The sequence below is a fragment of the Thunnus thynnus genome, chromosome 16 (genome assembly GCF_963924715.1).
Source record: "Thunnus thynnus chromosome 16, fThuThy2.1, whole genome shotgun sequence".
NCBI lineage: Eukaryota > Metazoa > Chordata > Actinopteri > Scombriformes > Scombridae > Thunnus > Thunnus thynnus.
In genome coordinates this window covers 30,536,084-30,563,217 of record NC_089532.1, presented here as the reverse complement: position 1 = coordinate 30,563,217, position 27,134 = coordinate 30,536,084, and the positions used below count along the sequence as shown (strand labels likewise).

Here is a 27,134-nt window from a genome sequence, read left to right as displayed (position 1 = left end):
TCATAACACAGTGACAGCACTGGTGAAAGTTACAAATGACCTCATAATTGCATTGGACAAAGGACTTCTCTCTGTACTTGTCTTGTTAGATCTTACTGCTGCATTTAACACCATTGACTATCACATCCTATTACAGAGACTGGAACATTTAACTGGCATTAAAGGAACTGCATTAGGCTACTTTAAGTCCTATATATCAGACCAATTTCAGTTTGTACATGTTAACGATGAATCCTCCATGAAGGTAAAGTTACACGGAGTGACATGGATTTCCACAAGGTTCTGTGCTTGGACCAATACTATTCACCTTGTATATGCTTCCTTTAGGTAATATTATTAGGAAACACTTCATAAATTTTCATTGTTATGCAGATAATACCCAATTATATTTATCAATGAAGCCTGATGGAACCAATCAGTTAAACAAACTCCAAGCATGCCTTAAGGACATAAAGACCTGGATGACCTGCAATTTTCTACTACTAAACTCAGATAAATCTGAAGTTATTGCGCTTGGCCCTAAACCCCTTAGAAACACATTATCTAATGATATAGCTACTCTGGATGGCTTTCCCCTAGCCTCCAGCACCACTGTAAGGAATCTGGGAGTTATCTTTGATCTGGATATGTCCTTTAACTCCCACATAAATCAAATTTCAAGGACTGCCTTTTTTCACTTACATAATATCGCAAAAATCAGGCATATCCTGTCCCAAAAATTGGCTTCCTGTAAAATCTAGAATAGAATTTAAAATCCTTCTCGTTACTTACAAAGCCTTTAATGGTCAGGCACCATCGTATCTTGAAGAGCTCATAGTACTGTATTACCCCACTAGATCACTGCACTCCCAGAATGCAGGCTTACAGGTGGTTCCTTTAAAAGTCTTTAAAAGTAGAATGGGAGGCAGAACCCTCAGCTATCTGGCTCCTCTCCTGTGGAACCATCTTCTAGATTTGGTCTGGGGGGCAGACCCTCTCTGCGTTTAAGAGTAGGCTTAAAACTTTCCTTTTTGATAAAGCTTTTTAGTTAAGGCCGGCCAGGCTCGCCTTGGATCAGCCCTTAGTTATGCTGCTATAGGCCTAGACTACCGAGGATCTTCCCATGATGCACTGAGCTCCTCTCTCCTCCTCTTCATCTGTATGCATTCATGTACGATCAATGCATGTTACTAACTTGGCTTCTTCTCGCAGGAAACCCTGGGTTGCAGGCCGGGCCTTTGCGGTCCTTCGCAGTCCTGTCAGTGTCCTTCCCTGGCTATTGCTGCTGTTATTGTTATTGTTATAATTGTTATCACCCCCCCTTTCTCTCTTTCAACCCAACCGGTCAAAGCAGATGGCTGCCCATTAAGACCAGGGTTCTGCTTGAGGCTTCTATCCATTAAAGGGGAGTTTTTCCTTACCGCTGTTGCCAAGTGCTTGCTCATGGGGGAATTGTTGGGTCTCTGTAAATTAAAGAGTACGGTCTACACCTGTTCTATGTGAAAAGTGCCCTGAGATGACTTTTGTTGTGATTTGGCACTATATAAATAAAAATTGATTGATTGATTGATTGATTGATTAATAATGGCAGTCTATGGGAATTGTCCAACTGGGTTGGAACCTTTGTCACTTTGACACTCTACTGCTCGGACGTCCCTTATACTACAGATGCCATTTGAACTTTAAAATGTTCACAAAACTTTGAATTTTCAAAGTTATCAGATTGTTTAGTGATATCTTTAGTAGTTTTTCAGCAATTTAAGTCCAAAGTAAGGGGTGTTAAAGATGTCAGGTCTCACCATTGTGTCATGTGATCAGGCACAGTGGAGAGCACAGATATTTTCACATGTCTTCTCTCACTGCAGTTTCATAAACTTACAGATTCTCTCTTCCTTCAAACACATATCATTCATTCTCATGTTAAACCAGTCTTGCTTTCACTAATGATGTACAAATCTCTGGGCTTCAAGCTCTGGATTGAGACAAATACATTTTCCTCATCAAAATGGAGATTTTTTCCTCTCATTTTTGTGAATGTCTGTTGGCTCAGTGGTTTAGAACACTGCTCTCATGATCAACAATACCTTAGATGACGAAGTTGTGTGTTCGATACCTACTCACTGCAGTGCTCCTCATAACATTGCTCTAATGTACAAAGTTGCCTCACATTTTTATCCTGTACCAGTATTCAATTCCTCTCCAGCTTACCTTAACATTACTACCTAAAATACAGATTGATATGCTTGTTAAATACATCTTTTCCTGTGTTACACAGTTTGTGTGAGTAGTCCTGTGGTTTAAGGTCATATCATTACTGAACTCCTTTTAGATCCAAATGTTGTGAGTTCGAGCCCCGCTTAGGGCAGAACTCAGTAGAGTTGTAGGATGAAGGAGTCCAGGTGATGTCAATCTGCTTAATGAGCTGAGCACACATTGTTCTCACTCTTTATTCTTATTCCGTCTTCCATACGTTTTTTGCCGCGTTTCAACTGCTGCATACTTTGTGCTATAAAAACCATTCAACTGTCAATTTGTGCAACTCATTAAGCAGATGTGTGCTTGTATTTTTCTGAAATGTAACATGTTTCAGTGATTTTATATAATTTTTTAAAACATTAAAATTTATAATGGCAGTCTATGGGACAAACCGCCCAACTGAGTTGGAACCTTGGTCACTTTGACACTCAACTGCTCGGAAGTCCCTTATTATACAGATGCCATTCAAACTGTAAAATGTTCACAAAACTTTGAACTTTCAAAGTTATCAGATGTTTAGTGACACTGCTCTCATGATCAGCTACCCCTTAGATGACAAGGTTGTGTGTTTGATACCTGCTTGCTGCAGTGCTCCTCATAATATTGCTTTCATGTACAACGTTGCTTCACATCTTTATCCTGTACCATAATTCAATTCCACTCTAGTTTACTTTAACAGTATTACCTAAAATGTGGATTGATATGCTTGTTAAAGACATCTTTTCCTCTACTAGATAGCATGACTGAGTAGTCCAGTGGTTTAAGCTTATGTCATTTCTGAACTCCTTTTAGATTCAAAGGTTGTGAGTTCGAGCCCCGCTTAGGGCAGAACTCAGTAGAGTTGAAGGATGAAAGAGTCCAGGTGATGTCAATCTGCTTAATGAGCTGAGCTGAACTGCTTTTTTGTCAATTTCATGCAACTGACAGACTAAATAGCAGAATCTGGCCTGGCATTGCTGTGTGACATGTTAGGTCTCAGTGCATAGCATGTCTGTCTTACAAACATGAGGTGTAGGTTCAATTCCACCCATTGCTGATTTTAATCTTGCTAGATTTTTCAATAGTGTTCAGCTTCCAGTTATGCAATCTAAATTTGCTTTCAGCAATCACATGTAATTTCTACAGAAACTGCATTTTCTAGTTAGTGTGAATGCTTTCAGCATTCACACTTTTGTTATCCAAATCTTTCTTTCTTCTTTTTCTTATTCTTCCATGTTTTCTGCAAGCTTTCAACTCCTCTATACTTTGAGTGACAGAAACCATTCGAATATGAAAATGTTCAGCTCTTAAAGGACATCTATGCTATTTCAGCTTTCTATCATAATCCATTGATTTTATATAATTTTTTTTAAATATTAAAATGTATAATGGAAAGTCTATGGAAGGAATGTTTAAAAGGTAATTTCTCAAAAACTAAAAGTGATAGAATGTTCATATTTGATGTATAGGTGTCCCATCTGGATATGATTAACATATTAAAACATGGTACCAATAGCACCACAATGTGGTCAGTTATTAAATGTTTTGTGTTTTGGCTAATAACTCATGAACCGTAAGTTCTATCAAAAAAATATTTGGTTAGGATGTTCCTTGGATGATGCTGATTAGACTGATATAGGCCATGCCCATTTGCGACATTTTGGATTATTTAATAAACACATGTTTTGCTTCTGTTGGCACATATTTCATCCAATCTTCACCAAACTTGGTACATACCATGTTTAGAGGACCCTGAACACAACTTATTTATTTGTTTTCAGATATCACTTACAGTTTGTCTGTTATTGGTTAGCAAAATTTTGAAGGCATGGCCTAATGCACTTAATGGTCAATAACTCCTCAATAAAGAGTCGGATTGTGACCAAATTTGGGAATTTTGTACACAAGGTGACCTGTCAGAAGTGTGTAACATTTCATAAAATTTTGCCCAAAGGGGGCACTAAAGTAACTTTTTAACATGCCATTTCTAAATTTCTGTTGTCTTTAATGAAGTGAAACTTGGTAGATATGTTTTCTATGAGAATCTGCACAACATACTGAATTATGGCACCAATAGCCCCACCTTGTGGTCATAATAAAACACCACCATACAACTTATTAACTGCCAAATCTCTTAAATGTAACATGCCATTGTAATGAAATTGTATTCGTGCAGATGGGGATTCTGAACGAGTCTTCAGTATTTTCAACAGCGCTTTGCGATTTATTTCAGTATTCAGCTTTCACATGCATTTTCCGCAGGAAATGCATTTCTAGTCAGTGTGAATGCTTTCAGCATTCACACTTTTGTTATCCAAATCTTTATTTATTGCTGGAAGCAATCACACATTGTTCTTCTCACTCTTCATTCTTATTCCGTCTTCCGTACGTTTTTTGCCGCGTTTCAACTGTTGCATTCTTTGTGCTATAAAAACCATTCAACTGTCAATTTGTGCAACTCATTCAGCAGATGTGTGCTTGTACTTTTCTGAAATGTAACATGTTTCAGCGATTTTATATAATTTTTTAAAACATTAAAATTTATAATGGCAGTCTATAGGACAAACCGTCCAACTGAGTTGGAACCTTGGTCACTTTGACACTCAACTGCTCGGAAGTCCCATATCATACAGACGCCATTCAAACTGTAAAATGTTCACAAAACTTTGAACTTTCAAAGTTATCAGATTGTTTAGTGATATCTTTTGTAGTTTTTCAGCAATTTAAGCCCAAAGTCAGGGGTTTTAAAGACTTTTTCAGGTCTGCTTTCACTAATGATGTACAAATCTCTGGGCTTCAAGCTCTGGTTTGAGACAAATACATTTTCCTCATCAAAATGGAGATTTTTTCCTCTCATTTTTGTGAATGTCTGTTGGCTCAGTGGTTTAGAACACTGCTCTCATGATCAGCAATACCTTAGATGACAAGGTTGTGTGTTCAATACCTGTTCACTGCAGTGTTCCTCATAATATTGCTCTCATGTACAAAGTTGCGTTACATCTTTATCCTGTACCAGAATTCAATTCCTCTCTAGCTTACTTTAACAATTAATGGTATCAATAGCGCCACCATGTGGTCAGTTATTAAATGTTTTGTGTTTTGGCTAATAACTCATGAACGGTTAGTCCTATCAAAAAAATATTTGGTCAAGATGTTCCTTAGATGATGCTGATTAGACTGATATAGGCCACGCCCATTTGCAGCTCTGAAATTTTTCGGCCATTTTGAATGTTTTTCGTAAACACGTGCTTTGCTTCTGTTGGCACATATTTCATCCAATCTTCACCAAATTTGTTACATACCATATTTAGATGACCCCGAAATAAACATATTCATTTGTTTTCAGATATCTCTTATGGTTTGTCTGTAATTGGTTAGCAAACTTTTGAAGGCATGGCCTAATGCACATAATGGGCAATAACTCCTCAATACTGAATTAGATTGCAACCAAATTTGGGAATGTTGTACACAAGGTGACCTTACAGAAGTGTTTAACATTTCATAAAGTTCTGCCCAAAGGGGGCGCTAAAGTAACTGTATAATATGATATTTCTGCAATTCTCTTGTCTTTAATGAAATGAAACTTGGTAAACAAGTTTTCCATGAGAATCTGCATGACATACTGAATCATGGCAACAATAGCTTCACCATGTGGTCATTAATAAAACACCACCATACTGATTATTAACTGCCAAATCTCTTAAATGTAACATGCCATGGTAATTGAATTCTATTTCTACAGTTGGGGATCCTGAACGAATCTTTAGTATTTTCGGCAATGCTTTGCAATTGCTGTCAGAATTCACATGCATTTTCCGCAGGAAATGCATTTCTAGTTATTGTTGTTATCATGCTTCTCTGTCTCTCTCCTCTCTCACACCTCCTTTTTGTATAAACCCAAATAATCAAGGCAGATGGCCGTCCACCTAGAACCTGGTTCTGCTTGAGGTTTCTTCTCGTTAAAGGGCAGTTTTTGCTTGCTGCTGTCGCCAAGTGCTTGCTCATGGTGGAATGTTGGGTCTCTTCAAATTAAAGAGTACGGTCTTGACCTGCTCTATGTGAAAAGTGCCCTGAGATTACTTCTGTTGTGATTTGGTGCTATATGACTTGACTTGACTTGACTTGACTTGACTTGACTTGAACTCAACTCAACTCAACAACTGAACAACTGAACTGAACTGAATCAAGTCCTGGCTCCAAATGGAAAACATAGGACGAGGGTCCTATGTTTTCCATTTGTTCCAGAAAGCTGCAACTGTGGGCTTCCAAGTGGTTCCAATGCAAACCAAAGAGTGGTGTCACCCCTCACTATGCCTGTCTTTATATGCGGTTTGTAGGTTGAAACACTGCAGCCTCTAGGCTTCAGATGTTTTTCTTCCACCATGTCTACACTGAAAGCATTTCAGCCACGTTTTTCAGTCGTCTTGTCTCATGCACCTCTGACGGAACAGATACACTTCTATTTTAATCAATCCAGCTATCTATGTAGGCTGTGTAACAGCTCAGTCTTCACTTGAGGTATACATGGTATAAACACAACCTAAAGCATATTATTAGGCTTCAAGTCTGTTCAACGTGTGTGACCTACACTCAACACTGTACTTGAATGCCTGCAGTGAAGATACACATTAAGGGCAATCGCTACTACTGCTGCTTTGCTAAACGTGCTACTCATGCTATGCTTTCTGTGTAGATACAGTGTTAGTCTTTCTTATATTTTTATGCTGCCTTTCATTCAGTTTTTGTGTTTTTTGTACTGATTTGCCTTATGAGCCTCTTTGAAGCACTTTGTAACACAGTTTATCATTTGCATTAATACTATTTATATGTCTGTGTGAGATCATACCTCAGAGTGCGTGACAGGCACAGAACTGATGCCAGCATTGACAGCGGTCCAGGAGCGAGCAGTAAGCACACAAGCAAACAGTGGGTAGAGATCTCCAGCTCCCAGTCTGCGGCTGTAACACTCCACCCCAGACATATCACCTTCAATCAGAGCCTGCCACAGGCGACAGTAGTCCAACCTGAAGTCTGGTTGCAAGACCTGGGAGGGGAGGAGAGATAATAATGGGAGATTAAGTGTCTTGCGTTAGGTTTTATCTACTTAAATGGTATGGCAAACTATATTTACAGTAAATTGCATTTATATTAAAAACAATTGTATTGTTCATTTTCTATTGAACTCATTTATTTTTAATCAAAGACCATGTACACTATCACCTGTGCTTGTGGTTATGTGAATGAACACTAATTAAACAATGAAAAAAATGGCAGTGTTGGCTGGTGGGAAGCATTCAAGGTATTTCATCCTCGTCACTGTACTAACAACTCTTACTGGTTGTCCTGAGCTCCTGCACAGTGTGGGTGGAACTAGGGGGATAGTATGAATTTTCTGCATGTCACACCCTCCTCGTTTGTTTTGATTACGCTTTTAATTTTTGTAAAACTGAAGTGTTACAATAAGTGTTCATAAATAAACTACCTTACAAAGGAGGTTCCCACACTGGGTCTTGAACTGGAGTCTCCCAGATCATAGACAACTGTGCTGACTACAGAGCTAAAACTTTACTCATCAACTCATTGCAGACAGACCTCTACCTATTTATACATCCATACCACAGAGAGAGCACACCGTGTAACGTGTAGGGAGGAACTTCAAAGGCGATTCTTGCTTTGAACTTTTCATTTATTGCCTATTTTTTACAACCTAACTTTGTGGAAAGGAGAAGGGGAACATCAGGTTATGGAGAGTCCCTTGGGAGCACTTCGCGTGTGTCAGTAGCTCAGCTTTATCTCTGGGGAACAACCTCAACTCCGGGAGTGATGTCCAAATAAGGAAATGTGCATCATGTAGCAGGAGGATGTGACTCCCCTCGTTGAGACCTGCTGATAGATGTAACAGCGGAGCAGAGAACGGTGACTGAGATAGCGATGTAACTGACCTGCACACTGGTATTTGACTTTTTTTTTTCTTCCCCAAAACAAATAACTTTTAAAATATTTGTATGAAACAAATATTCATAAAAACCCCACTATTTGTGCTTTGCTAAATAATGTATTTGTATTCGGGCACACCCCTAACATTTACTGTGACAATCATTTACTGTACAGGCAATTTAGAGTTTCTACTTCAAACTCCATGGTGGAGATTCCTTGTGAACAAACAAAAATTATGTGGAAATTCAGTGTTTCTCACAAAAGAGTATTGTGTGTATCCTTAAAGTCTAACAAACGTGGTGAATGCACTTCCTTCTTCATAAAACATTTGCAAGGCCAATATCTGAAATGTTTCAAATCATGCATGCGTACAGCCATGTTTACTTGCTAGCAGTCTTTTTCTTCACTGCCTTTGTCGTTGCATTGCTGTTTGTTGGTGTGTTAGTGCCAACATCTGCTCAGTGCAATAGCGTGAAACCAACAGCATAATATAAATCACGCCACTAATTGCTCCAGAGCGCAACTTGTGGTCAAACGCTCCACAGTGGACCTTAACCTGACCTGCTTGTCCTTGGACTGTGTAGACGGAAACTGGAGCACCAGGAGAAAACCTACACAGGCACAGGGACAACATGCTGCACTGAATGGATTTTTATATGGATTATTTTTGTGTGGGTATATATTTAAGTATTTAAGTATTCAAGTGTCCATTTTTATATTGTTGAGTTGAAATTTTCTAATGTTGCTACTTTTAGGTTGCTGGATTACAAGGACCATACACAGTTTATCATCACATTGTAAACAGCCTTATTAATAAAGTGTGTTCTTATGTAATAATTTGTTTTATATACTTTCACTGACATTTAGATCTTGCTCAACAGTTTTTCATTTTACATGTCTTACTTAAAAGCCATTCAATCTCCCACTTAAAAACCCTCTGCCATTAACAGTCCAACTACAGCACTTCAGACACATATGCAGTGTGTAGTGCACAACTGGTAATGAGACTGAAAATGATTGAGTGTGTGTATGTGTATGTGAGGAGTGGATTAACATTTGTCTCCAAAATGACAGCTAAAATCAGAAGTCATTAGGAATAAATTGGTGCCATTATGGTCTGAGGGAAGTGTGTGTGTGTGTATCATGAGTGCACATATGTGCCTGTATGATTAAGGCTGTGGTGCACCATTCCAAATACAGCACACTGCACTCTGCTAAGAACACATCAAATGAGTTGTTTATCAAAAAGCTTTTAGCCCGCTGGAGTCCTAATAAGAGTGTGTGTCTGCCTGTAAAGTGTGTTCTGACATCCATGTTTTTTATGTGCATCTTGACTGTGTGTTTGCTGCTTTACCTTTTTACTCAAGGTCTCAGCCAGCAGCATGAAAAATGGACTGCAATATTAGAACAAATGGTATTTTTTATGTCTGGGAAGCTTGGAGATTTCCAACCTGATAAAGGCCATGATCGAGCAGGACAATCTCTGTCTTCTTGCTTTGGGGACACTTTCGAACCAACACATTGCCAGGGTGGGGATCACAGTGAACAAAGCCATGGACGAAGATCATTTCACTGTACATCTTGCCCAGGTCCTCTGAAATCTGTTGGGAACACAGTGCAGGAGAGTACGGTTAAATCCAAATAGATTTTACCCAAATGATGAAAAAATATAAATAAATCACCACAGTTAGAATGGCTGATCTCACTGCTATGGTCTGACCTTTAGTAGGTGTAACAATATTAGATTATTGGTTTATTATTGTTATTATTAATAATGTTTAAGCACATAGTGCTGAATCTGGCCACTATAAGCAAAACTGAACAATCTGAAAAATTGAGATAAAACAAATTTGATGTTAATAATCCATCAGATACAACAAATACACTTAATTTTTTTCCACAAATTTATCAATCCATGTGGGGCCCTATTTTAATTGTGCAAGCACAACAACAAGCGCAAAGTGGTAGGTATTGGGTGCACAGACAGTATGGGCATCCAAACTCACCTGCTATTTTGTTTCATTCATGCGCAGCAGCACAAAGTGCAAAAGGGCTGGGTGAAGGTGAATATAGATCACAGGGTGTGGTGCTTAATCAATACACTCTCAACCAGTCACATCACTGGTCTCATAGCTCTAAAACAGCTGAGCCAATCACAGCGAAGCAGGACAACATCAGCTCAATAAATAGAAAGATGCTTCTTCAAGAAGGTGCAGATCTTCACAATGTGAACATATATTAACACAAATCTGCGGCTGAAGGCAGATGGTGTGGCTTTTACAGTTAATTAGTACAATGATGATAGAAATAATTAGTTAAAAATAGTTTGGTGAAGCTATTAAAGAAAAAGTGTGATGAAACTATTATGATTACATCTGCAGATTAATGAATATATCTGTGCTGCAGAGATTTAATTAACTGATTTAAACACATCTACTTTTTTCTTTTAATTTTAAAAATTCAAATAGTTTACTTACATTTTAGGCATTTATGCTTAAATGCTGCCTGCTCCTTTTTGTTTTTAATGTAATCTGTTAATAAAAAGTGTCAATCTTAGTATCCTGATGTGCACTGGAATATTGATTTTTAGGTTTACTATCGTTTACCGTGCACCAGCTGGCACATGCCTCCAGCTGGAGAGAAGCCTTGCAGTGCATAGGGTACCTTCAGTTTTTAAGTTTGCTCTTGTTGATAAAATCACCAAAGGGGCAACTCCAGTGACTTTGCTCCAGAAAAGTGGTTCAGAGATGTCTATTCTCAGTGAACAACCAAGACCTAATCTCCACCAAAATACCAACAAGTCACTTTGCAGTGCCTCATTTGAATGAACATCCCTTACCTCAAAAATAGAAGCTCCTCCGTCAACATAGTCAATTTTTCCTCACCCCCAGCTAGTCCCTCCTGTGGTGTCCCACAAGGTTCCATCCTGGGTCCCATGCTTTTCTCTATGCTTCCCCTTGGACAAATCATTCAAAATATGACTTTTCCTTCCGCTATTATGTTGATGACACTCAGCTTTATCTCCCCCTGAAACCAAACAACCAGTCCAATCTAGTCAGCCTCTTGAACTACCTTGAGGACAAAAGTGTCGGATGGCACAAAACTTCTTAAAGCTGAATGAAGGCAAATCTGAAGTTGTCCTATTTGCCCCCCCTGACTCCATCAAAGTCATTACCAACAGCCTTGGCAACCTGTCCACCCTTGTCAAACATCATGTCAAACCCTTGGTGTGATATTTCATTCCATCTTTGACAAGCAAGTTAATGTAGTAGTATAAGCCCGTTTTTTCCAGCTTCATAATATTGCCAAAATCAAGTCGTTTCTCCCTTTCAAAGATCTCAAGAAAGTCATCCAAACCTTTATATCCTCCTGCTTGGACTACTGCAATTCCCTGTATACTGGGTCCCTGTCCCACCTGTAACTGGTCCAGAACGCTGCAGTCAGGCTCCTGACAGGTACCTGGAAGAGGGACTATATTACCCCTATCCTGGCTTCTCTCCACTGGCTGCCTGGATGGTTCAGAATTGATTTTGAGGTTCCTCTGTTTGTTTATGAAGCCTTAAATGGGGCTGGCCCATTCCTATATCGCAGATCCTCTAACCCCTTATTCTACCTCCAGGTTCCCTAGGTTGGCTGATGTGGGGCTCCTGGCTATCCAACGATCTAAACTTAAGCTAAAGGATGACCACACTTTTATGTGTTAAAAATTCTTTATGAAAAGTTTTATGCTCCATCCAGGGCATGCAGTCATATATTATATCTTATCAATATGGGTGAGAATACAAAAGAAATGGAGGAAAGCATCGGTCCATTATGGTCACGTCATGGAATTCAGAGGAATGCTATTTGGGCCCTCATCCATCTTGTGATTACACACACAGACACAGGGTCCATCCAGCACCACTGTCATTTGATAATTCTATTCATCCTGTCACTCTGTGTGTGTGTGTGTGTGTCTTTTATCATGTCCTCTATCTGTCTCATCAGCTGTCTTATAATACTCATTATCACTGCTTGATGGTCAGATAGTGTGTCTCTGTATTTGTGTGTGTGGGAATGTACATGTTTAATAAATAATTTGTGTGTTGTGTATTTGTTATTGTCTTCTCTATCTGCTCTGCGTGTCTGTGTGTGTGTGTGTTATTAGCCAACCACAATGGGGAGTGACATACAAATACTGTGTTTCCATTGTGTTGTTGTCCTGTGGGACACAGATTGACTGTTGAAGACCATAACATAAAATCTAGTTAAGCATGACATGAAAGCCATATTCAAAGACCACTGACAGTAAATCTAATTATTTCAGCTTTCAGATTTGTTCGATTGGCGTTTCCACTATTAAAAACAGTACCGCCAACTATGCAAGTTCAAGTAAACAATTCTAAGTAATAATTTTTTTGATAAAAATTACAATATTATAATTATAACTAATTATATTGATATTGTAATTGATTCAGTGTTAGTCATGTCTGTGTTTTTGATGTAGGTTATGTTATATAATACTTATACTTAATACTAATGTATCTTATAAGTATAATGGTGTTGAAAAAAAAGCTTTTTAAAAATTTTTATAATGCTGGAGACTATTGATGAAACGATTAGTTGATTGATCAGTTACAATTTATCCACAGCAAACAACATGGCATGTACTCTTACAATACAGTCAAATTTAGCTCATAATTTCATTCATTCATTCATTAAGAACAATTTAAAACTGTTCCTGGTTGCCAGGATAAGGGCTCTATACTCGCATTTTGTTATACCGATAGCGTTTTTGCTGCTCTTAACTCAGTTAATTCTGCTATATTCCTCATTACTGTGGATAAATACCAGCTGTAGATATGATCAACCTGTCTTTCATAACAGGCTATGTACCACAGTCCTTTAAAGTAGCTGTAATTAAATCTCTTCTTAAGAAGCCTACTCTTGATTCAAGCAATTTAGCCAACTATAGACCCATATCTAATCTTCCATTTCTCTTTAAGATCCTTGAGAAAGCAGTTGCTAATCAGTTATGTGACTTTCTACATAACAATAGTTTATTTGAGGATTTTCAGTCAGGATTTAGAGCACATCAATGCACAACACTGGTGAAAGTCACAAATGATCTCCTAACTGCATCAGACAAAGGACCTCTCTGTACCTGTCTTGTTAGATCTTAGTGCTGCATTTGACACAATTGACCATCACATCCTATTACAGAGACTGGAACATTTAATTGGCATTAGAGGAACTGCATTAAGCTGGTTTAACTCCTATTTATCAGATCGATTTCAGTTTGTACATGTTAATAATGAATCTTCCATGTACGCAAAAGTTAAACACGGAGTTCCACAAGGTTCTGTGCTTGTACCAATACTATTCACCCTATATATGCTTCCTTTAGGTAATATTATTACGGAACACTCCACAAATTTTCATTGCTATGCAGAAGACACGAAATTATATTTATCAGTGAAGCCAGATGAAAGTAATCAGTTAACTTAACTCCAAGCATGCCTTAAGGACATAAAGACCTGGATGACCTGCAATTTTCTGCTACTAAACTCAGACAAAACTCAAGTTATTGTGCTTGGCCCTAAACACCTTAGGAACACATTATCTTATGACCAGGCCCACACGGAATCTGCAGATTTTTTTTACAGTTTTCAGCAGTGATCCAGAATGAAAATCTGCGGAATTCAGCTGAATGTTTTTTTGCTTGTAATGTGATAGACAGTATTCATTTAAGATAATAAAGATTGTTCCTAAGCAAAAATAAGCACACACAATACATTAAAACAACCCAAAATTTAGTAGATTTTAGTTGAACCATCGAATTTGAGATTTTATTTCATCACAAACAGTTCAAAACAAAGTGTGAATATTTGTTGGAAAAGTCAACCAGCATACAATGCAGGACACATGGCCACTAAAATGCAAGATTCAACGTGGAGCAGAGAGAGCAAAATTAATTTGCGAAAACATTAACCATTAATCATCTCCCAACAAGTAACCCTTCAACACATAAACAAACAAATACATAAATAAATAACTGGTAAGGCCCTTGACCTCAACTTCACCAAATATCTTTTGAGAACCTCTAAAATGGCAAAGGCAAAAAACATGACACTCAAACATAAAACTTACAAGCAGCATCTTTATTGGTTTAAAATCTGTGGAAAATCTGCAGAGGTGTCATTGGAATTCTGCAGGCACAGATTCCGTGTGGGCCTGCTTATGACATAGCTACTCTAGATGGTATTACCCTGGCCTCCAGCACCACTGTAAGGAATCTGGGAGTTATCTTTGATCAGGATATGTCCTTTAACTCCCACATAAAGCAAATTTCAAGGACTGCCTTTTTTCACTGCAAAAATCAGGCACATCCTTTCTCAAAAAGATGCAGAAAAACTAGTCCACGCATTTGTTACTTCAAGGCTGGATTATTGCAATTCCTTATTATCAGGCTGCCCAAACAAGTCTCTAGAGATTCTCTAGCTGGTCCAGACTGCAGCTACACATGTTCTGACAAAAACTAGAAAAAGAGATCGTATTTCTCTCATCTTAGCTTCACTGCATTGGCTTCCTGTAAAATCCAGAATTTAATTTAAAATACTTCTCACCTACAAAGCTCTTTATGGTCAGGCACCATCATATCTTAAAGAGCTCATTGTACCCTATTATCCCACTAGAACACTGCACTCCCAGAATACAGGCTTACTTGTGGTTCCTACAGTCTTCAAAAGTAGAATGTGAGGCAGAGCCTTCAGCTATCAGGTTCCTCTCCTGTGGAACCATCTTCCAGATTCAGTCCAGGGGGCAGACACCCTCTCTACATTTAAGAGTGGGCTTAAAACTTTCCTTTTTGATAAAGCTTATAGTTAGGGCTGACCAGGCTTGCCTTGGACCAGCCCCTAGTTATGCTGCTATAGATCTAGACTGCCAAGGGACTTCCCATGGTGCACTGAGCTCCTCTCTCCTCCTCCTCCTCCTACTCTCCACCTGTATGCATTCATGTACCATTCATGCATGTTACTAACTGGACCTCTTCCCCGGAGTTTTTAATGCTTTCTCATGTACCGCTGTCACCAAGTGCTTGTTCATGGGGGAATTGTTGGGTCTCTGTAAATTAAAGAGTATGGTCTAGACCTGCTCTATGTGAAAAGTGCCCTGAGATGACTTTGTTGTGATTTGGCATTATATAAATAAAATTGAATTGAATTGAATTTGAATTAATATTTTCAGAGATTCTGATTATTCAAGAGAATTTTTCTCTATGAAACCAAACGTAGTACACTGTCGTAAACATACTGTGCTCTACCATATTAAACCGAATATTAGCCCTTAGGCCTACGTAGTGACTGTCAGTCTGTGCATCCTGACCAGAGTCTCTCACCCACATCAAGTCAAGTCAAGTCATGCCAAATCAAATCAGTTTTTATTTATGTAGCCACATATCACAAATTACAAATTTGCCTCATGGGACTTTACAATGTGTACAGCAATACAACATCATTTATCCTTAGACCCTCGATTCAAATAAGGACAACTCCCTCAAAAAAAACCTTTAACATGGAAAAAATGGAAGAAAACTGAAGAAGAGTAACAGAGGATGGACAGACGTGTATCTTCTGTGTGTACAGAATAGACGTGGTAGTAAAATTACAGAAATGCAGCATGGAGAAACAGGATGACAAAATTATATATAATTTTGGTGGTTAATGTTTTCCTCCTGACACAGTGGATGTTTTATTTTCCCCCATACAAGCTGTGTTTCCATTGGATTCGCAAGATAATTTTAAGCAAATTTCTCAAAGGTTGCAAAAAGGAAAATGCAAATTAGGTGCGTTTCCATCAACTGGTTTGAAGCAAATAAACTAGGCTATGCAACACATAGTTTTGTCAGAAGATGGCGGTATAGGCTTAAATAATCCGCCAGTAAACAGAGAAGAAGAAGCAGAGGTTGCAACCAGAAGCAAAACAAATTGTTATATTGCCTTGACTAGAGAAAAATGGAGAGAAGTCTTCAGGAATTTGTTTCAATTGGGCAAATTGTAATTGTTCTTTCATGTCAGCTAGTATTGGCCATGCTTCATGCTATCTGGAGAGGCAAGAAGACGCTGATAGCGGAAACAGCTGATCAGTCATGTGAGTTAAAAGTTTGCTACGTCATTCTTTATTCAACAAATGTGTTTCCAATACCCATTCTGCGCATAAACTCTTTCTCAACATTTCCAAAATCCACCTCAAGTGAGTGTAAAAACTTTTTTGCGAAATTGAGGAAGTTTTTTTTTAATTTTGGCATTTCCATTAAGCTGTTTTAATGCGATACTTCAAAATGTGGATAAAAATAGGTTAATAGAAACACAGCTATAGTGAGTTGCAACTATCAGCTGTTACCTCTCTGAATGGCATTCTGTGAGCCTTTTGCACCTCAAAGTCGTATTTAATCTGCTCTCCTCAAAAAATTTGAGCATGTACCTGTCGTCACGCAACATGTTTGATTTGGGTCACTGTGTGCTCGCCAGGTGGTGCATTAATTCAGTGATTTAGGTAAACTTATTTTAAGCTATGCCAAGTTACAATAATGCTGACATTAACCATAACTTATAATGACGTCTTTTTTTGTACTGTTCATAAACAGTGAGGCCTGGCCCAGGAGCAACCACACCCCTCATTCCCTGATACTCCAACAGTGAACGTACACATTTAGAACATGTATCTTCTACATACATGAAGCTCTGCCCTCCTGCAGCTGCGGACACACCAGCAGCTTCTTCAGAGTACATTACTTAAGATAAAAAAATACAGATTCAATGCATCCAACAAGATGCTGGACATCTTCTACCAGTCTGTGGTTGCGAGTGCCATCTAGTGTGCTGTGGTCTGCTGGGGGAGCAGCATCAGCACCAGAGGTGCCAGTAGAATCAACAAACTCATTGGTCAAAACCTGGAGACGTTTGAGTCAGTGAGGAACAGGAGGTCACTGAACAAACTGCTCTCCATCATGAACAATCCATCCCACCCCCTCCATGACACAATACAGAGATGGAGGGGCTCATTTTCCAACAGACTAATTCAACTCTGCCGTCATAAAGAACAATACATCATTCTTACTGTTTACCATAACACTGCACAACAGCTCACCTCTGTGTGACAGGTGAACACACCGTTGCACTACACACCATTGCACTACATCTGTAAATACTGTTTTTCTTCAGATCTATATTGTATACAGTATATTTATTATTGATTGCCACTTTGTCTTGTGCACTTTATTATGACTCTTTTTCTCCATTACTATTACTGCTTTTGATGTATATATTGCACATACTGTAACACTTAAGGTTTTGCTATGCAGACCTGGAATTCTGCCTTTTAATTTAATGTAATTTGTTTTTTGTCATTTGTTGTCATATGTTATTGTCTTATTGTCATTTTTATGACAAAAAGACATCTACCTAAAAATAAACTAAAAAAGGACTGTTACAGTAATGAAAGTGGTGAATGTAATTTGTTACTTTCACCCCTGTGTGTGTGTGTGTGTGTGTGTGTGTGTGTGTGTGTGTGTAAACTGTTAGCTTCAGTAGCCTAGCCTCGGTCTCAGAGAGAGCAGGCAGAGCAGCAGACAGTACCTTGTTAACATTAATGCCATGTTTCTTCATGTATTCCCTGTCATTGACCTGACCCCCGTCAGCAAACTCCATGGTCAGGATCCTCTTAGTGGACAAGTCCCAGTGGATCATGGGAACCTGAAGACAGAGAGGGACAGTGTTTCTTTTTCCCCAACATTTTTTGTTCATTCTTCATGTTTGGCTGACAGAGTGCTGGAGTCTACCACTTTTCACTAAATTCAATTCTTCTGTCTGACACGAGTGCATTAGATTACAGGCTTGGGTTCTGATAGCTGGTTCTATTTCAGATCCGGTTCAATGTTGGTTAAGCAACAGGATTCATTAAGCTCACAATCCAGGGAATCGCTAATCAAAAATTTTATCTCCCTTTGTTTTGATAGCAAAGAGTAATGTAGAATAAACTCAGGAAGTATTTCAACTAAATAGCATATGTAAACATGTAATACGTAAGATATTTGGAAGAAAAATTCAGGGTATATTCAGGGATTCAAAAGAATTTGGATTTGATAAGCAGATTTGATGCTGGATATAGATTCAATAAAATGACATTGAACCACAACCCTATTAGGTTGAAGGAAAGTAAGCAGATATGAGAAACACATCAAACCACTCGTAAGGTTGCATTTGCTTCTATGTAAGAAAATGCTAAAATACAACTGCACTGGTACTGTGATAAGTGTGTGTGTGTGCTTGCGTCCGTGCGTGTGTGAGTGAGTGAGTGAGTGAGTGAGAGTGAGAGTGAGAGAGAGAGAGAGAGAGAGAGAGAGAGAGAGAGAGAGAGAGAGATAGCATCTGGATTATCATTATCAGTCATTCTGTATATTTCATTCTGTATGTAATGACCTTCCATATTTTGCTCTATATTTTGTTTTACACTATTATGGCTAATCTTGAATGACTGATAATCCAGATCCAAAAACTAATCAGAGCCTGAGGACTGTTCGAAGCCCACTTTTATCAGAGGTGTGATGAGGGGCAGAACTCCGGTTATCTGACAGGCTCCTTCACTGTCAGCAGATACACCATTTTAAAGCACTATATTTACATTTTATTCACAGGGAAGAATTTTCTGTGACTATTGTTCATTGCGTCAATATACAGTCACCAGCATAACATTCAAATCATTCTGCTTTTTGAAAGTGTTGTATTTCAGATATTGAGAATATCTACATTAATCACTGCTCCTGTTTAAATTGGTAGAAGACAGCGGATTTCTACGAGGCTTTGCAATTAAACATGGGCCTATGCAGAATCAGTCACCAATGTTCATCACACAATGAATGCCATTTAGAAGGTTCATCCAACTAGCTCATAATTGAATATGGTGTCACACTGAAATCTTAATAAACATGGGCTAATATCATTAATATGCTTACATTTGATTTGATTTGAAAAACTTTATTTCAAAACATGTATAAAAAGCAAACATGAGTAAAAACAAAAAATAAACAATAATAACCAATAGAATTTAACATAAGCAACTAACTCCCAGTAAACAAACCAAAAAATACCACATGTCCGAAAAGGAGCAGGAGGTAGTTATTACTTATAATTTCCTGCCCCCTCTCTCTCTCTATATATAATATAATATACTATACATAATATGCTTAGTGTTTATCACACATCCAAATACACTTATCTTATGCTCAGCAATAACAAACACAACAATAATAGCATCCACAATGAGTGTCACAGTCATGAGAGAAGCAACGCCTCCTCATTCCTGTACCTCTCAAAAACAATTTTTTTGTATATCTTTCTGAATTGATTTATACTTATGCTTTGCTTAAGTTCTTCCTCTAACCCATTCCACAAATTAACCCCACAATTTGAAATACACATACTTTTCAGAGTGGTTCAAACACAATGTTTTTTAAAATTAAAATTTCCTCTCAAATTGTACCCCCCCTCTCTGTCTGAGAACAGTTTTTGTATATTGCCAGGAAGTTGATTATTTCTTGCTTTATATAATATTTGTGCAGTCTTAAATTCTACCAGGTCCATGAACTTCATAGCCTGTGATTTTAAAAACAGTTTGCTAGTGTGTTCACCATATCCAATGTTGTTAGCTATTCTTATAGCTCTTTTTCGTAGTATGCATAATGATTGTAGGGTGCTTTTGTAGGTGTTTCCCCATACCTCCACACAGTAATTCAAATATGGCAATACAAGTGAACAACACAGAATGTACAATGCTTCATGATCTAGAATGTGCCTTGCCGTTCCCAGAATTCCAACGCTTTTTGCCAACTTTGTTCTCACATATCTTTTGAGGTTTCCAGCAGATTTTGTGGTCAAGTATCACACCAAGAAATTTATTTTCATATACTCTTTTGGTGTTGATATTGTTTATCATTACTTGTACTTGTGTGTCTACTTTACGATTTCCGAACAACATAAGTTTGGTTTTGTTCAGATTTAATGATAATTTGTTTCTGTCAAGCCAGATTTTTTAACTTTTTCATTTCTGCTGTGATCAACTCCAAAATCTGCTGTAAGTTCTCCCCAGAATGATAAATATTTGTCGTCCGTGAATAAAATAAATCTCAATAGACTTGATACCTTACATATGTTATTAATATACAAAACAAACAGTTTAGGGCTTAATACTGACCCCTATGGGACTCCACAAGTAATGTCCAAACACGTTGATTTTGTAGTCGCCAATCTGCACAAATTATTGTCTGTTTCCCACATGACTTTTCAGCCAGTTCAGCCCCACCCCTCCGATACCATACCATACCATACCATACCATACCATACCATACCTTACATGATTTAAAGGTAGGGTCAGTGACTCTGGAGAAAGATTGTTCAATACACTTTTTGTCAAATTCAGCGAATATCCCCTCGTGGTTCACTGAATGTCCATTCTGTGTGTGCACTAAAAAAAAATTAGGTGTTCATGCACAGCCATGGCTCTGTAAATGGGAAAGGAAAAAAGTGGCTCAGACCCAGTCACACAACATTATTTCAGCCAATCAGCAGGGGGCGTTCGTGCTCGTGCACAGGACAGGGGGAAATCATCAGAGCAGCTGTCTGTGTGAGGACATGACAGTCTCCTGTCTCCAGCACCCACTGATCTGGAGAGAGAGAGGCCATGGCCAATTCACATAGAAAGTGTTTTCTCATGGAACAGATACACTCCCATTTTATTAAATGTATCAATCCACACTGAATCCGAGACAGTCTCACAGAGATCCCCTGCATTTTTTTATGCTCTGAATCTGTTTCTGTCGGGTTTTTTGCGTAATCTGAGCAGGCAGCTATTTAAACCACACAAATATCCCGCTGTTTATGTGTTCTGAACTTATTAACTGTATCAATTAATCAATAAATACAAACACTGTTGATTTCTTCCTGTGGAGCCAACATGCAAATTATCTTGGTTCTGTAGGAGGACAACTGCTTGTTCTTCAATTGTGTTAACTCATCTTTGATTCCTAAGACAAAGAAGAGACAGACTTGCCTAAATTCCAAAGTTGATAAAAGTGGACCCTCAGCCTGCAGAGCTGACCTTTGTAACCCTTAAGTGGGGGTTGATCAGTGATGCTTCACAGACCCAGACAGACCTCCTAAGAGACCATTTCTGATCAAATATCTAAAAATTATGCCCTGAACTAAAAGCATAAACTGACCTGAAGGCCACTTGGACTGAGGAAAAACAACTCCCACCTTAGATGGAACACAGACTCTCTTATCTCATAAACTCTAACCTGCATTCCTGAGGACTTTGTGAAGCCTCCCTGCAAATCTGTTATGTTATGTAGTTAGTTATGTAATGTCCATTGTCATGTAAATGATAAAACAAGAAGAATGGTATAACTTTCATAGTTGTTTGACTATCTATGAAGGAGATATTAAACTTTGATTGTATTAACTTTCATTAACTTTATACTACATGTAACAATACTGCCCTCTAGTGAAACGAGTTAAATTCCCTTATGTTAAGAGTTCATGAATGTTTGGTAACTATGAATTTGTATTTTAAAATCTCCTGAGTGAGTAACTTTTGATCTATTAAGCTCATAGACAATTATATTTTAGTAATTAGGTTAGATAAGTAGTCATATCAAGACAGTGAATTTTCTGAAGTAATAGGAATGCCAAGATATAATGTTTGAAGAGTTTCAGGTTGAAGTTTTCTTGTGTTATTAAACAATAGTCATATTGAATTCTTTATCTTATTAAATAAGAGTTGTGTTGAATTTATATTTGAATATGTTTCTGAAGGTTTAATCTAGTCACATAATTGTTAACTTAAATCATGGATAAGCACATTAGCTGAGCTTTGAGCTAGCCTCCAGACCCTGAGAAAAACTCTGAAGACATCTCTTTGATTTGTTTTTCAACCAAGTGTATGTGTATTTTATGTTTTATTGAAACAAGTTAGTTTTATTTGTAACTTTACGTCTCGTATTTCCACATACAGTAATTTAATTTTGAAGTACACACTTACAATATTTTATTTTGAAGTAAACGCCACTCAAGATTTGAGTGTAGTCAGATTAAACATAATTTGGCACTCAACTCAAATTACTACAAGCCGACCAAAGCCTGAATCCTCAATTTAAACTCCTGGAGAAGGAAACAACGCTTGAAACTGGACCCCTACCTGCCTTCTGAGATCAATACTACAAACTAGAAGCTAAGCCGGCCTAAAGATTCCTTCAGGGCAGCCTGGAACGGCTTGACTCCTCACCGGTGCGTTCAACACCTTTGCACCCACGAAGACGTGCCCACAGTCCAAAGCCTGATCCAGGCTCTTTAACTGCCAAACACCACTGATGACGCTACACAAAACAACACTGGACCTGCCGAGATGCGACTCTACCACGATGAAACACCTTAACAGTAAGGCATAACATGGCTTTGTGATCAAGGGTTGATGTCGAACAACGTCACACACTTCGAGCCATTATACTTATCACAATTAATAGGCCTTATTATTTATCTATTTATTTTACTTTTTTCTGTATATTATCTTATGCTTTATCATGTATCCTGAAAACTTTTAGCTATTAACAAATGTCCTAAAAGTGGTTGTTTGTTTCTTTGAGCTGCAGTAAACAGAGGTCACTGTTTGGGACAAGAACTTAAGATTATGAGACTGATTCATTTCATTATATTGAACAAGGGTTAGTGCTCCCTCCTGGCAATAACAAATCCTTACCAAAAGGAGGTGGAGCTGCAGCTGACAGACGGCTGCTTCTGTGGACAGAGACGCTAAATGCAGGTTGAGTGAGATGTGGAGAGGCCGCAGAGAGGCGGAGAGTGTGGATGGACTTTTGTACTCACATGAGACGATTTTTTTTTCCACACATGATAAAGTGTGAGAGGAACAGAAGTGACTCTAAAGCTAATGCATTGCTCTGGTTTCTGCCATATTTCCCTTTTGGTCATTGCCTTGGCAATGTGCGTCCATGAATTTGGTGGATGGAGCTTCTGAAGAAGCATGAAGGGAAGGGTGTATTTGTTTGGGCGTTTAGTTCAAATATCAACAATCTTTCTCCAGAATGACTGACTCTATCTTTAATGATTTGACATTTCTGTAAAAAACGTTGCCTATACATTATAACAATGGATTGTAACCTAACGTCAACTTTAATTAAAATATTTTTCATTGATAATTGAACAAATGTCTGATTGCTTAATATTATTAGCATGAAAGATTGCACATATTTAGTATTGTACATCAGAAAGAAGTATTTGATTGATTTTCTTTATGCATGTGCAGTTTTTGTCCCTGTAGTCAACTGCTCCTGCAGCCAACCTACATCTTAAGTGAGCCAAATGATTGGTTTACAGGGCAAAGCACTGATAGCTAAGAGAATCTATAAGATGTTTTTTACGAGCGTATGTTGTAAATAATGAACATAAAGTATACTTAAAGGATCTTGCTCAGCATTTGCACAAGGGTTTGAAAACAATGTTTGTGCCTCCTCTTTTGTCAAGTTCATTGCTCAAAGACTATACTGTTCACTGTAATAAACCAAACCAATTTACAAAGCACTGGTGTATCAAAGGCACTTAATTAAGCGAAATTTACTAAATTAAAAACTAAAGTACATGATTAAAAAAATCAAAAAGTACAAGACCATGAGGTCATCTAAGGTCATAAAATGCTAAAAAATGGTAAAAGTCATTTGACTTTTTAATTACTATTATCTTTAGACTCCACCTAGGCCAACTGGAGCCATACTGGATGTCTTCGACGTCATTTGTACAATATTATCCTGCATTCTGCCTAATTTTATGTCTCTTTCACATACCAACTTATACATTTAGAACAAAACAAATAAAATGAAAGAAAAGAAGACAACACTAAGAAGTTTTAGCTCTGGGTTTAAAAATCGAACAAAGGAAGACAGCTCGAAGTCCAATTCACATTCGATGGGGCTAATAAAGTTCTGAAATAGGCATATCAAGAAAAAGGACACCAGGAAATTAAATGATAATGGACATGAAGTCCAACTCTCTCTAACAGATGAAATATGATTTGTACCATTCTATGAACTCTGTTTTATGAAGAGCTGACAGGCTGCACAAAGGAAACTGTCACCACATGTCAGAGAACTCTGACCTCTATTAACTGTGTGGAGCACAATTTTAAATACTAGGGCCTTAATTTCTAACAGACTTTCTCAGATTATTAGTAGCTGTGTACTAGTGTGTGTGAACACATCAGATCAACAAAGTAAAAAATAAATCCAATTCCCATCTCCATAGCGTGTGTACCTTGAGAAAGGGGAAGTGGGCCAGCATGCTGGACACCCTCTCTGCATTGTGTCCTTCATTAAGGAAGTCCAGCTCCAGCGGCATGTTCTTCTTGGCCTCTTCCACCAACCACATAAAGGCAAAGTCTGGGAAGACCCAATGGACTGCCCTCAGCAACACCTTCAAAATATAAATCAGAGCCAGTGTCACTGTAATGTACGAAAGTAAGAAAGTAATATCATGCCAATGACTAACATTTTATGCCAGTATTTCCTTTCAATTTTGGACAAGGGCAGTTGGTAGGTGTCTCTACTTCATTACTTGGTAAGTTGACTCTGAGGACAGAAATATATATACAGTGAATTAAAACACACTTAATGTTGCACAGCTAGCAAAAATGCTACCAGCAAAGCCAAATCAGATGTGTTTCATCACCTGTGGAAGAAGCATTCCACCATTCTGCCATTCTACACATTTAGATCTGTTGATCAGTTGTGATTAGTACTACTCAGCCTGTCAAAACTGTTGTAGAATGTGTTTTATGGCATTTTGTCAAATCTGTTGATGTCCTGAGGGTCATCTCAGCTTAGACTTGCAGCAACCATATCGGACATCTTTCTTTTCTTGCGCCTTTTTTGCCAGTTGGGGTGGCTGTGGCTCAGGAGGTAGAGCGGGTTGTCCACCAAGGTTGGTGGTTTGATTCCCGGCTCCTCTAGTCCGCATGTCGTTGTGTCCTTGGGCAAGATACTTCACCCCAAATTGCTCCCGATGGCTGTGCCATCAGTGTGTGAATGATTAGATTTCCTCTGATGGGCAGGTTGGGACCTTGCATAGTAGACCCTGTACCCATTCAGTGTATGAATGTGTGTGAATGGGTGAATGTGATTCGTAATGTAAAAGCGCTTTGAGTGGTCGGAAAACTAGAAAGGCGCTGTACAAGTACAGTCCATTTACCATTTACCAGGGATTACAAGCACTAAGTCCATATTGGAGGCCACTAAGGGTTGTAAAAGCTGGTCGACCAATGGACTTTACTACCCTGAGTTGATGTTTTCAACTTGACTAGTTGCTGATCATGTGATTATGACACTAACAACCTGACAGCAAACAGCAGGTGAGGAGCCTTGCACCTCATTAGAGCAAACCAGCATCTGTGCATCATGTGTGGAAATACTTCACGAAAGATGAAGCCAGCACTACTGTCACTTACAAAACTTCCTAAATTCCACCAATATGTCCACATCCCCACCAGGGGAAGTAATACCCTGGACCATGTTTATACAAACATTCCTGGCAGCTACAAAGCTCTTCTTTGTTGCCATTTTGGTCTGTCAGACCATATTTCCCTGCTTCTCCTGCCTACTTACTCTCAGCTGACAAAAAGGGTCAAACCATCAGTAAAAACTGTTAAAGTGTGGACAGATGAAGCTAGAGCAGCTCTGCAGGACTGTTTTGAGTGCACAGACTGGCACATGTTCAGATATGTCGCCACCCAGGAGAGCCACATCAACCTTGAGGAATATACATCAACAGTGACATCATACATCATCAGTTGATGATGTGGGGATCACAAAGACAATAAAAACATTCCCCAACCAGAGAACCTGGATGAATGGAGAGGTGAGGGCTCTATCCAGAGCCAAAAAAGCTGCCTTTCGGTCAGGTGACAAGGAAGCATACAACACTGCCAGAGCAAGACTGAAAGCTGGCATCAAGGAGGCAAAGCAGCCACATCAGCAGAGACAGGAGAGAGACCTCAACACCAAAGATATGTGGCAGGCAATCCAGAACATCACAGGCTACAAAAGCAGGAGCGTCCCCATAATGTGTGAGGCCACGTTGCCAGATGAGCTGTACAATAGTGCCGTACAATAAAATAACAAAAGTAAATTAAAATAACATAACAAGGTGACAGCAAAAAAAAGAAAAGAAAAAAAGGAGTAGAGATGACATAACAATACTATCCCATATATAAACAAAAATAAAAAAAATAATAGTAAAACATAAAGCTTTAAAGGGGCTATATTATGAAAAACTCATTTTTTCAGTGCTTATGTTTATGTATTTGGGTCTCTGATGTGCCTATTAACACACAAGCTGTGAAGTAAGACCACCCAGTCAGTTTGGTTTGGGCTGGCTTGCTCTGTGATTCAACAAGCCTTTCAGATTTGATGCCCTTTCTTACGTCACGTGGGGCGAAGCTAGGCTAAGCTAGGCTAAGCTAAAGGCGAAAAATTCACCCGTATCATGGAGCTGAACTGGGGGACAGAGTAGAGATCCCCATTACGGTAACTGTTCACTACACATCCCCAACACATGGAATCTGAAGGTCCAAGTGCTGTGTACATCAATGATACCACAGAAACATACTGCTGCCAATATTGCTGATTGTCTGTCTCAGATAATCAAGGAATGGGGCAAACTTGCTTTTTGCACCGTCCATGACAAAGCCAGTAACATGAACTTGGAGCCATGGAACTATGCAAAAACTTTTCCCAAAGACCTGGGATGCACTTGGCACCACCTAAAGTTGGCAATAAATGCTGGCAAAATGAAGTTACACGTGCTGTACTTTTATGACCTGTGCCTAGCAGGATGAACAGATCCACTTCAAATTTGGTCAGAAAAGCCTTAAGACATTGATGATTC

The 27,134-nt window shown here is 38.5% G+C and overlaps 1 protein-coding gene and 1 long non-coding RNA gene across 7 annotated transcripts in view; both read right to left on the bottom strand.

Moving 5' to 3' along the window:
* The window catches only part of LOC137199226 (uncharacterized), a 348,155-nt gene that overhangs the window by 69,755 nt on the left and 251,266 nt on the right, over positions 1-27,134 (bottom strand). The window lies entirely within an intron of this gene.
* The window catches only part of adck1 (aarF domain containing kinase 1), a 138,932-nt gene that overhangs the window by 24,424 nt on the left and 87,374 nt on the right, over positions 1-27,134 (bottom strand). For 5 of the 6 annotated variants that reach the window (XM_067614145.1, XM_067614146.1, XM_067614148.1 and 2 more), the window contains 4 exons: positions 24,507-24,665; positions 17,769-17,885; positions 9,603-9,752; positions 7,061-7,258 (listed from right to left, as the gene is read on the bottom strand). In XM_067614145.1, coding sequence (XP_067470246.1) covers positions 7,061-7,258; positions 9,603-9,752; positions 17,769-17,885; positions 24,507-24,665 — 624 coding nt within the window. The remainder of the gene's footprint in view (positions 1-7,060; positions 7,259-9,602; positions 9,753-17,768; positions 17,886-24,506; positions 24,666-27,134) is intronic. The other variant, XM_067614150.1, reaches the window with a different exon arrangement.